The 13132-nt window shown below is 43.1% G+C and overlaps 1 protein-coding gene across 1 annotated transcript; it reads right to left on the reverse strand.

The window, feature by feature from the left end:
• Positions 1-9746: 9746 nt before the first annotated feature.
• LOC115139067 (uncharacterized) lies at positions 9747-10987 on the reverse strand. The gene is made up of 3 exons (XM_029676240.2): positions 10577-10987; positions 10060-10456; positions 9747-9910 (listed from the first exon to the last, which is right to left on the reverse strand). Exons 1-3 carry the CDS (start codon positions 10934-10936, stop codon positions 9774-9776), a joined length of 894 nt encoding a protein of 297 aa, XP_029532100.2. The 5' UTR covers positions 10937-10987; the 3' UTR covers positions 9747-9773.
• Between the last annotated feature and the right edge of the window lie 2145 nt (positions 10988-13132).

Below are 13132 nucleotides of genomic sequence, written 5' to 3' on the forward strand. Positions count from 1 at the left end.
TTCACAGCGGAAAGAAACTACACCCATGCACCTTTCTCTCCAAGCGGTTCTCGCCAGCAGAACGCAACTACGATATTGGCAACCGGGAATTCTTGGCAGTTAAGTGGACTTTTGAGGGGAGGAGACACTGGTTGGAGGGGGAACCTCATCCTTTCATGATCTGGACGGACCAAAAGAACTTGCTCTCTATTCAAGAAGCCAAGAGGTTGAATGCTCTCCAGGCTAGGTGGGCTCTGTTTTAGTAACAGGTTGGATTCCACACTAACCTATCGCCCAGAATCCAAGAATCAGAAGGCAGATGCCCTTTCCCGCCAAAACACAATGTCTCTAATGAGAAGAGGGACTCCAAGCCCATCATCCCCAGCTCACACATCGTGGCCCCTGTGATATGTAGTATTGAGACTACAATCTGAAAGCCCAGACCCGAGAACCTGACCCCAGCGTGGGAGCCACTAACAGACTTTATGTTCCGCGATCAGCCCGGTCCCGAGTACTACAATAGGGACCCTCCTCTAAATTAACTGGGCATTCGGGGGTTAATCGGACACTGAAGTTCTCGAGGCGGAAATTCTGGTGCCCAAAATGATGGAGCATGTGAGATCCTTTGTTGCGGCCTGTTCCATCTGTGTCCTAATCAAGTCTTCACGTCAGTGACTTGTCGGGTTGCTCCAACCTCTGCCCATCCCCAGCTGGCCCTGGTCTCATCTGTCTGTAAACTTTATCACAGGGTTACCTCCATCTCAACGTCTTACCACTATCCTGGTGGTCGTCGATGAGTTCTCTAAGGCAGCCCATTTCATCGCCTTACCCAAGTTGCCTTCAGCGATGGAGACCACTGATCTCATGATTATCAATGTCTTTCGACTACACAGACTTCCCCAGGAAATTGTCTCAGATCGCGTGTCCCAGTTTGTTGCATGGTATTGGAAGGCCTTCTGTTCCCTGTTGGGGGCATCGGTGAGTCTCTCCTCAAGGTTCCACCTTCAGTCGAATCGGCAAACTGAGTGGGCCGAACTCGTCCACTGGACTGTCGCCGTGTGAGTGTCAGTTCGGGTCACCCCCCCCCGTTTCCTGAACAAGAGGCTGAATCGGGGGTGCCATCAGCCGAGACGTTCAATACTCAGCTCCACTCCTCTCCCCAACACCAACATCAGGCAAACTGGCACAGAAGACCTCTTCGGCTCCTCCGGCCGGGTCAACGGGTATGGCAATACCGTTTTTTTCATTTCACTTCATCAATTTGGGCTATTTTGTGTATGTCCATTACATGAAATCCAAATAAAAATCTACTTAAATTACAGGTTGTAATGCAACCAAATAGGAAAAATGGCAAGGGGGTGAATACTTTTGCAAGGCACTGTACTCCTCCGCCTTCTTGACTGGATGGATGGCCGCCCGGCCTACACGGTCCTGCATCTGTTGGAGGCTCGTCGGGTCCGAGGGACCCTGCAGTACCTGGTGGACTGGGAGGGCTACGGTCCCGAGGAGCCAGCGTGGGTGCCTGCCTGGGACATTCTGGATCCGGGTCTTGTTAGAGACTTCAAACAACTACGTGGTGGTCGTCATGACTTTTTTAAACATATGGTGTTGATGATTGGCTGACACAAGGCAACATTCGTAATACTTATCAGTAATGGTCTGAGTCAATAGATCTGTTCAACACTATGACTTAAAGATGCCTGAGTAAGTACACTCAACTTATTTTTTCTTGATTATTGTTAAATTCTTTATTCGTCTTTTTACAAGCAAGTACATTTCAAATTAGTATGGAATAAAAGCAATGCACTTAAAGTGTAAGTTCACCATAAAACACTTCAGGGCTCTTTAACACTTTCCTGGAAGTTTGTCAGTACCCCAGACAGTTTGTAGGTGTTGATATTTCTGTGTTATTAAATCAAAATAATACATTTCAGAAATTACTTAAAATGCATGAAAAACTATGTGTATTTACCGTTACATAAACAGGAATTGGTGTTTTGGCATTGAATTGCCAAATGAATGTGTATTTTTTTCTAAAAAGTATAACAACACAAAGACCTACTTTGTGCTAGCGTAAAGGTCTTCCATATTGTCTGTAATATGTTGATACTCTTATGGTTCTAAGATTGATGATTACAGGAGGCGGAACGAAGGAGCGTCTTACTATTGGTCTTCAAGGAAGGAAGTCACGATGACAGTAACAAACAGTAAGAGATGATAGCTAGTAGATAGGCTAGCAGTTAGTAGTGGTTTCCAATCAAGTAAAGTAAAGTATTAGGCGAATAGTTGCTGATTAACTTTAGGGAAGTAAGTAGGCAGAATATCTGTTCAAAACGAGGTGCATTGTACCTGTGTGCAATAATGTCCGTCAGGTACACATATCCTGTATATTTTCATATTTCATACATAGAGCTTTCCCACTGGTACAGATGTCAATTCAACATCTAGTTTTGATTTGGTTTTGAGTTTTCAGCTAACGTGAATTCAATAAAAAAGGTCACCATTTTATTGCATTTACGTTAAAAGTTTGGATGAAAAAAAGCCTTTACATTAATTACTTTTTGCAAATCCAATCAGAATTCACGTGTCCATGCACACCTCCAACTTGTTCATCAAGTTGGCTTGATCACCAACAACGAGGGAGGAGGTGCGAGCACTCAGAGTTTGGTGTCAGGAAAACGACCTCTCACTCAACGTCAACAAAACAAAGGAGATGATCGCGGACTTCAGGAAACAGCAGAGGGAGCACCCCTCTATCCACATCAACGGGACAGCAGTGGAGAAGGTGGAACAATTTAATAAAGTTCCTCTGCGTACACATCACGGACAAACTGAAATGGTCCACCCACACAGACAGTGTGGTGAAGAAGGCGCAACAGCGCCTCTTCAACCTCAGGAGGCTGAGGAAATTTGTCTTGTCACCTAAAACCATCACAAACTTTTACAGATGCACAATTGAGACCATCCTGTCGGGCTGTATCACTGCCCGGTACGGCAACTGTACCGGCCACAAACGCAGGGCTCTCCAGAAGGTGGTGTGGTCTGCACAACGCATCAGGACACCTGCACCACCTGATGTCACAGGAAGGCCAAAAGGATCATGAAGGACAACAACCCCCCCTAACCTGTTTACCCCGCTACCATCCAGAAGGTGAGGTCAGTACAGGTCCATCAAAGCTGGGACCGAGAGACTGAAAAATAGCTTCTATCTCAAAGCCATCGGACTGTTAAACAGCCATCACTGACACAGAGAGGCTGCTGCCTACATACAGACATGAAATCATTGGCCACTCTAACACATGGATATGGATCACTAGTCACTTTATTAATGCCACTTTAATAATGATGTTTACATGTCTTACATTACTTATCCCATATGTATATACTGTACTTTATACCATCTATTGCTTCTTCCATATGCCGCTCGGTCATTGCACATTCCTATATTTATATGTACATATTCTTATTCCATCCCTTTACTTAGATTTGAGTGTATTAGGTAGTTGTGGAATTGTTAGATTACTTTATAGATATTGCTGCACTGTCAGAACAAGAAGCACAAGCATTTCGCTACAGTCGCAATAACATCTGCTAAACATGTGTATGTGACAAATAAAATTTGATTCGATTTGATTTGATTGATTTTTTTTGGTTGAACTAATGTGGAAACAATGTTGATTCAGTTTTTTCCCAGTGGGATGTTTCAGTTATGGCTACAGGACATCCGACATTCTGATTTTGGTGTCGATACAAAGCCTGAAGTGATTCACCGGCTGCGTTATCTGTGTGCAGTGATCGCTTTGATCACTTTGGGACTGGTTGAAATTGGGTTCTGTTCCCACCGTCTTTCCACCATGGACCAGAAAGCTCCAACCATTCGAGGTAGATTGCAAGCAAAGTTGCTAACCCCTGCAGTCACTACAAAAGTGTCACTACATTTATAACGCTATTTGTTTGCCATTCGCTGAACTAGCTCGTGGTGTATTTGGCTTGCTACTATAATGGTGACGTTATCCTGTCCTGCTGATTGTTGTCTTTATATTTTGCATTCGTGGCAGACATTAATCTACTCCTGGATTTCAATATGAAAATAACTAAATACATTGGTAAATATACTAATGCAACTCATCTCAAAATGGCCAGGAAAGTGTTATAAAGTGCCCAGAAGTGTTATGGATGAACTTCCCCTTTAATTAAAGTAGCTACAGTAATTATTAGTCACAGTCATACTGCTAATAATTTTAATAAAGAGTTAATAAAAAGCTAATTGTTTTTCAATTATCCAGTTCTACTGTCTGATCCCAGAGTACACCGTCTCTCAAATCAAATCAAATCAAATTTTATTTGTCACATACACATGGTTCGCAGATGTTAATGCGAGTGTAGCGAAATGCTTGTGCTTCTAGTTCCGACAATGCAGTAATAACCACCAAGTAATCTAACTAACAATTCCAAAACTACTGTCTTATACACAGTGTAAGGGGATAAAGAATATGTACATAAAGATATATGAATGAGTGATGGTACAGAGCAGCATAGGCAAGATACAGTAGATGGTATCGAGTACAGTATATACATATGAGATGAGTATGTAAACAAAGTGGCATAGTTAAAGTGGCTAGTGATACATGTATTACATAAAGATGCAGTAGATGATATAGAGTACAGTATATACGTATGCATATGAGATGAATAATGTAGGGTATGTAACATTATATTTGGTAGCATTGTTTAAAGTGGCTAGTGATATATTTTACATCATTTCCCATCAATTCCCATTATTAAAGTGGCTGGAGTTGAGTCAGTGTCAGTGTGTTGGCAGCAGCCACTCAATGTTAGTGGTGGCTGTTTAACAGTCTGATGGCCTTGAGATAGAAGCTGTTTTTCAGTCTCTCGGTCCCAGCTTTGATGCACCTGTACTGACCTCGCCTTCTGGATGATAGCGGGGTGAACAGGCAGTTGCTCGGGTGGTTGATGTCCTTGATGATCTTTATGGCCTTCCTGTAACATCGGGTGGTGTAGGTGTCCTGGAGGGCAGGTAGTTTGCCCCCGGTGATGCGTTGTGCAGACCTCACTACCCTCTGGAGAGCCTTACGGTTGTGGGCGGAGCAGTTGCCGTACCAGGCGGTGATACAGCCCGCCAGGATGCTCTCGATTGTGCATCTGTAGAAGTTTGTGAGTGCTTTTGGTGACAAGCCAAATTTCTTCAGCCTCCTGAGGTTGAAGAGGCGCTGCTGCGCCTTCTTCACGATGCTGTCTGTGTGAGTGGACCAATTCAGTTTGTCTGTGATGTGTATGCCGAGGAACTTAAAACCTACTACCCTCTCCACTACTGTTCCATCGATGTGGATAGGGGGGTGTTCCCTCTCCATGTGTCACGGGATTCTTCTGTTGAAGGAGAGGTGGACCAAAACGCAGCGTGGTTATTGTGATACATCTTTAATGAAGATGATAAATGAACAATATACAAAACAAGAAATGTGAAAAAACGAAAACAGCCCTATCTGGTGTAACAAACACAAAGACAGGAACAATCACCCACAAAACCCAACACAAAACAGGCTACCTAAATATGTCTCCCAATCAGAGACAATGACTAACACCTGCCTCTGATTGAGAACCATATCAGGCCCAAACACAGAAACAGACAAACAAGACATCCAACATATAATGCCCACTCAGATCACACCCTGACCAAACAAAACATAGAACATACAAAGCAAACTATGGTCAGGGTGTGACAGTACCCCCCCCCCCAAAAAAAACCTGAACCTATTGGGGAGGGTCTGGGTGGGCATCTGTCCGCGGTGGCGGCTCTGGTGCTGGACGTGGCCCCCACTTCACCATAGTCTTAGTCCGCCCCATTGTCGGCTTCCGTGGCCTCCTAACCACGGCGACCCTTCTAAATGAACCCACTGGACTGAGGGGCAGCTCGGGACAGAAGGGCAGCTCGGGACAGAAGGGCAGCTCGGGACAGAGGGGCAGCTCGGGACAGAGGGGACTGCAGACTGGCGGCACTGGCGGCTCCTTGCAGACTGGCGGCACTGGCGGCTCCTTGCAGACTGGCGGCACTGGCGGCTCCTTGCAGACTGGCGGCACTGGTGCCTCTGGACTGAGGGGCAGGAGCTCTGGCAGCACGGGGCAGGCGGGAGACTCCGGCTGCGCTGGAGAGGAGGAAGGCTCTAGCAGCGCTGGACAGGCGGGACACACTATAGAACTGATGGTTGGTGCCGGCACTGGTGGTACTGGGCCGAGGACACGCACCTCAGGGCGAGTGCGGGGAGCTGCCACCGGAGGACTGATGCGTGGAGGTGGTACCGGATAGACCGGACCGTGCAGGCGCACTGGAGCTCTTGAGCACCGAGCCTGCCCAACCTTACATGTGTTATGCGGTTATTTTCACAGACAATGGTGCAGAACCTTTTCTGTTGGTGTATTGTCTGAGCTCAGCATTGGGTCTCTCATTTATCCACGGAGAACCATACCAGGCCAAACACATAAGCTTAACATAGAAAAACAAACATAGACTACCCACCCCAGCTCTCGCCCTGACCAAACTAAAACAAAGACATAACAAACGTGTATCTTGCACAGTTCAGCGTCACAGAATTGTTCTACAGGTAGAATCTCATTGTTTTGAGTTGTATAAAATCAGCACAAATGTTTTAAGCAGGGTTTCCCTCAATCCTTATCTCTGCAGCTACAGTTGTCTAAGAGACTCAAAATTGTGGCCTTTTTGGAACATGAATGCTATGACACTGTCCTCCACAGGGCTTCTATCACCACACAGTCACAGTCACCTCACCAAAAACATACAGTGGGGAGAACAATTATTTGACACACTGCCGTTTTTGCAGGTTTCCCTACTTACAAAGCATGTAGAGGTCTGTAATTTTTTTTTATCATAGGTACACTTCAACTGTGAGAGACGGAAAGAAAAATCCAGAAAATCACACTGTATGATTTTTAAGTAATTCATTTGCATTTTATTGCATTACATAAGTATTTGATCACCTACCAACCAGTAAGAATTCTGGCTCTCACATACCTGTTAGTTTTTCTTTAAGAAGCCCTCCAGTTCTCCACTCATTACCTGTATTAACTGCACCTGTTTGAACTCGTTACTTGTATAAAAGACACCTGTCCACACACTCAATCAAACAGACTCCAACCTCTCCACAATGGCCAAGACCAGAGAGCTGTGTAAGGACCATTAGTAACACACTACGCCGTCATGGATTAAAATCCTGCAGCACACGCAAGGTCCCCCTGCTCAAGCCAGCGCATGTCCAGGCCCGTCTGAAGTTTGCCAATGACCATCTGGATGATCCAGAGGAGGAATGGGAGAAGGTCATGTGGTCTGATGAGACAAAAATATAGCTTTTTGGTCTAAACTCCACTCACCGTGTTTGGAGGAAGAAGAAGGATGAGTATAACCCCAAGAACACCATCCCAACCGTGAAGCACGGAGGTGGAAACATCATTCTTTGGGGATGCTTTTCTGCAAAGGGGACAGGACGACTGCACCGTATTGAGGGGAGGATGGATGGGGACATGTATCGCGAGATCTTGGCCAACAACCTCCTTCCCTCAGTAAGAGCATTGAAGATGGGTCGTGGCTGGGTCTTCCAGCATGACAACGACCCGAAACACACAGCCAGGGCAACTAAGGAGTGGCTCCGTAAGAAGCATCTCAAGGTCCTGGAGTGGCCTAGCCAGTCTCCAGACCTGAACCCAATAGAAAATATTTGGAGGGAGGTGAAAGTCCATTTTGCCCAGCAACAGCCCCGAAACCTGAAGGATCTGGAGAAGGTCTGTAGGGAGGAGTGGGCCAAAATCCCTGCTGCAGTGTGTGCAAACCTGGTCAAGAACTGCAGGAAACGTATGATCTCTGTAATTGCAAACAAAGGTTTCTGTACCAAATATTAAGTTCTGCTTTTCTGATGTATCAAATACTTATGTCATGCAATAAAATGCAAATTAATTACTTAAAATCATACAATGTGATTTTCTGGATTTTTGTTTTAGATTCCGTCTCTCACAGTTGAAGTGTACCTATGATAAAAATTACAGACCTCGACATGCTTTGTAAGTAGGAAAACCTGCAAAATTGGCAGTGTATCAAATACTCGTTCTCCCCACTGTATATCGGGAAAACATAGCAAACACAATTGTAACATCTGCTTCCAACTCACACTCTCATACACCTGATGCCAATCACCTGAATTCTGATCACTTGTTCACACACCTGTATGTCATTATCACACACTATTTAGTTCAGTTCTTTGCACCCCATCTTTGTGAGGTATTGTTTGTTTTTGACACACTTCTCTTCGAAGCTCTGTTTTTCCCATCATCTACTCATCCCTTGTATGATAGTCTTTGCCTGCCTCAGTAACGACACCTTTTGCCTATTCCCTACCTGTATCTTAGCCTATCGGATTTCCTGTTATTCACCTATTGCCTGATCTCTCGGGCTGCATTTCTAGCCTGTTCCCTGCCTATACTGTTGCCTTTTGGACGCCCTGTGTATGACCTGCTTCCTGTCCCTGGACCCAGCTACCTGCCTCGTCCTGTGGTCCTTTACATTAAACACCTGCTGCGCTATGCGCTTGAAACCAGCTCTCATTCTCCATTGTGTTCATTACAACAATACAGTAGTCTTCTTTTAGTGATCTCTCATTCAGGATTTACACTCAGTAAAATAGATGGAAAGTATGCCCTCCCATGATTTTGTCATTGAGTAGGTCCATGGTTCTAGTGGCCTAACATCACACTGATTGAGAATACTCTACTGATCTCTACTTCAAATGACCTAATATAATTAACTAATTTGTTTTTTTCACACATTTCCATAGACTATGTATAGATAAGCTGCCTTATGAAAACAGTTGGTTTACTTTTGCTGAAATGGTCATCGTGAAGTGTAGGTAGTAGAGCCTACAGTATGAGAGAAGTAAGAGTTCTGAGACATCCGGCTGAAAACCACAGAAAGAGAGAAAAAGAGAGAGAGGGAGTAAAGAGCAGAGAGAAAGAGAGACATGTGTCTTGTGTACAATATACCAGCAGGCCCTAACAAAGCCTTGGCGACTTCCTCATCTTGTGTTCATCACACACCACAGAGTACCTGTGAATAGGTTGCTGTGTGTGTGAGGCGGTGTTAGTCGCATGAGAATGGAAAACCCTTTTCTTCACTACAACTTAAAGATGCCTGAGTATGGCCCAAATAAATACATTCAACTTCCTTTGTATTGATTATTGTTAAATGTTTTATTCATCTGATCACATGGCAGAGAAGCAATACATTTAATTTATTAGTAGCTACAGTTACAATAACAAAGCTAATACAATAACTTAGCGCTCATGAATCTGTTTTATTGTTCTACTGTCTGATCCCAGAGTACACAGTCTCTTCCTCCATGTTGCTTCTCTGTCTTCTAAACCTGTTGTTCTTGTTGCTCAGATTCAGAGCTACATAATGGAGACTGTCTGCATCTTGGGCCTGTGAAGAACAATTATAAAAAGGTGAGAGAATATTACTATATGCTATATAGTAATATATAGTAACTGATATTTTTATTGTAATACAACATTTGGAATTCTGCTTACCCCTGCATCTGAAGAAGAGACTGCTGGTCCTCTTGTCTGAGAGACGGGTCCTGAAAAGAAACACAGAAGAGATAATGATACAACTCCTTCTTCCATAACAGATACATCTGCTGATATCAAAGACGAGCAACTTCTATGAAGGAATTAACCTGCTACATACATCATTAATTTATTAGGAATGGACTTCACTTACCTCTACACTGCAGACACATTCTCTTGTTCATATTGTACATGATGAAGCCAAGGACAGTAATCAGGATAAATGAGAGACCCAATGATGCGCTCAGGCAATACACCAGCAGAAGAGGTCCTGCGCCATTGTCTGTGAAAATAAATATTGTGCTAGAAGCATAGTAACTATTTGGATGATTGCATGTTTTCTTATGTGATTTAAATAACTAGTACTGTGTGCAGATTTACACCGTAGATTATTCAATAGATGTAAACCAAAATGTAAGACATATTACCTACCCTTGATCTCCAGTTTGGTCCCATTTCCAAACAGCATCTCCCCACATGAGGCCACAGCACAGTAGTAAGTCCCAGCATCAGAGAGGCTGAGGTTCCTCTTGGGGAGGTTGTAGACACAGCTCTGTGTAGGAGACCCAGCCTCAGGGCTCTTCTCACACTGATCACTCCTGTCTCCATGGGTGTAAATGATTCCTGGATGGGATTCTCCTGAGCCATGTCTGAACCAATAGACACTGTGTTCTCCTGCACAGGTCTCAGTGTGTATTGTACAGTTCAGAGTCACAGAGTCTCCAGGCTGGACTGACTCAGACACAGGCTGCTGTACAACGGTGGTGTTTCTGGATCCTGAACCTGATAAGAAGTTTATTATGTCAGTAAGTATATGTGTGGGTCTTAACTAAACATATGTTGAATACATAAAATAATATTTGATTATGGGAATACATCATTTTGTAGTCAGTATCATTGTATCCAGACGGTAAAGTGGAGAAAGTGCTCAAGATGTTCCCTCAGTTGCAGTCCATAAGTAACTAGTTATTTTCTCTCTAAATGTGTATTTTGTACTTTTTACAATAAGAATGTATCCTTCTGCAAATTCCACCATATTGGAGTAGGAACTTCCACAATAATATTCTGCTGAATCAGAAAGCTGTACGTCTGAGATCTTTAGGTGGTTTATTCCATTGCCGCTTTCCACTGAGACACGAGGGTTACCCTTAAAGTCATGGTAAAATATAGCATTCTTTTCATACTCATAAAAGGTTGACATGAGCTGAGGATTATATCCGAAGGGTTGGTTGTACCACAAGAAGTGCATTGCCAAATTGCCTTCATGAAAGCAGTGCAAAGTCACTGTGTCTCCAACATTGGCTGACATGAGACGGATGGCTAAGGATTGTGCCACAGCTAGAATACACAAAAGTACAGAACTTCATTATATACCTCAATATACATGTATGAATTGTATCAATAAAGGTGTACATCCTATAAGCAGAGAAATATATATGTGTGACTTACCCATCACTCTGAAAAGTGGAAGTATGATACACAGTGCCATGACCATCTTTGATGTTGTCATCCTCTTTACTAACTGTGTCTTAAGTGGAAAAAGTCTACTATGTAGACAACACTTCTACAATGGGCTTATTGGTGATTGGTCGTTCTGGACACGTGCATCATTTTTGTAAATGCCTTTTTCAGCCGACCCTGGTCTTCATAACTGAAAATGACTCATATAATCAATGTTTAAAGTGGACCAATGCTTACTTTATTGGATATTTTGTGCAAGGTGGGTGTCTTGATGATGATATATATATATATTTTTTTTACATTGTGTACTTTACAGGCACTGAGTGGACAAAGATGTCCAATCCTGAGGTTGCAGTGTGGAACGAGAAATATAAATGTCCATCAGTAAAATGGGTTTAAAGTAATACTGTTGTCTGGTAAGCATGCAATACATTTTCAAGCACACATTGCAGTATGTACCTGTATATGCTTTTGGTATCAAACTCAGTTTTGTGCCTGAGATATCTTTGGCCCCACCCCATGCAACAGTTACAGTTCTCCTGATGACCTATAGGAGGTCTGTTATAGATAGAACATAACTTGATATGTACCAGGGGGAACAGTGGAGGAGTATCATGAGTGTATATGGGAGAATCCCTTACAGGATGAAACAAGTCTTTATTATGTCAGTCTAATGACCTATCATTCACAGAATCAGGATCTATCTGAAGTGTAACACCTGACAGTTTAGTAGGGGTCAGGGGTGTACCTGGGTGAGTAGGGCTTTTATCTGTAGCCTAGTATACATTAATACAACTTCTACTTTAAACTGTAAATCAACTATCATAGTTCAAGAATGAACCTGAACATGCTTTTTTAGTCCAGGACTAGTCATAATCTGTGTCTGGGAAACTGGCCCATGTGATAGATAGAGGCTATATAGCATGAAGTATGTCAGTGGACTGTGTTTCTAATTGTCATGGTCGTGTGGTTGACCAATTACAATTCCTTGCAGTTAAATTGGGCCAATGACCAAATACCAGGTATCCCGTCAAATACCAGGTATCCGAGTCAATGTATAGACAATTTGGACCAATGAGAACTTGCCACATGTATCTATGAGTCCCGGACTGGAATTTCTAAAAAAACACTAGTTCAATTGCTCTCTAGCCCTCTTGACCTGTAGTCCTCTTGGCCTCTAGTCATCTGCGTTGTGTATTTATCTTAAAATATTCTTACAATGGTAACAGTAGGTTGTCTCTGCAGAAGCCCGCTGTACAAACATTTATACAGGCATACTGTATGTACAGAAGAGAAGGAAGAAGTCTAGTTTAGTCCCTATCAGTTGTTTAAATATATATTTATTCATGCAAGAAGAAGGCACATTCTGTACACAGGGATTTCAGAAGAGCAGTTCAATCAATTGACACATAAAGCATAAGCAAGGATGATGATGATCAATTAAATTAGAATATCTTTCAAATCCAATACGTGCAACAAAGCAATCTCTATAAATCATCATTTGCAATACATAGCGATGATACAGTATCACAGACTTCATTCAAAACCCATCTCTAGTCTATTGACACTGGTCTTATCTTTATCTATTTCCTGGTGATATAGACGATGATTATGAGGATCAGACAGCAGTGGAGAACACCAGTTCTTATGATGGAGAGAAGGACCAGGATTCTCATCTGTGGATCAACGTCACAATATGAAATAATACAATTGCTCTTTAAATGACATTGACTGACCAGTTTAAAGCTATGATCCCTTACTGATGTCACCTGTTAAATCCATCTTCAATCAGGATAGGTGAAGGGGAGGTGTCACACCCTGACCATAGTTTGCTTTGTATGTTTATAGGTTTTGTTTGGTCAGGGTGTGATCTGAGTGGGCATTCTATGTTGTATGTCTAGTTTGCCTGTTTCTGTGTATGGCCTGATATGGTTCTCAATCAGAGGCAGGTGTTAGTCGTTGTCTCTGATTGGGAACCATATTTAGGTAGCCTGTTTTGTCATTGTGGGTTGTGGGTGATTGTCTATGTATGTTGTTTGTTAGC

This window comes from Oncorhynchus nerka, linkage group LG12, assembly GCF_034236695.1.
Source record: "Oncorhynchus nerka isolate Pitt River linkage group LG12, Oner_Uvic_2.0, whole genome shotgun sequence".
Taxonomy (NCBI): Eukaryota; Metazoa; Chordata; class Actinopteri; order Salmoniformes; family Salmonidae; genus Oncorhynchus; species Oncorhynchus nerka.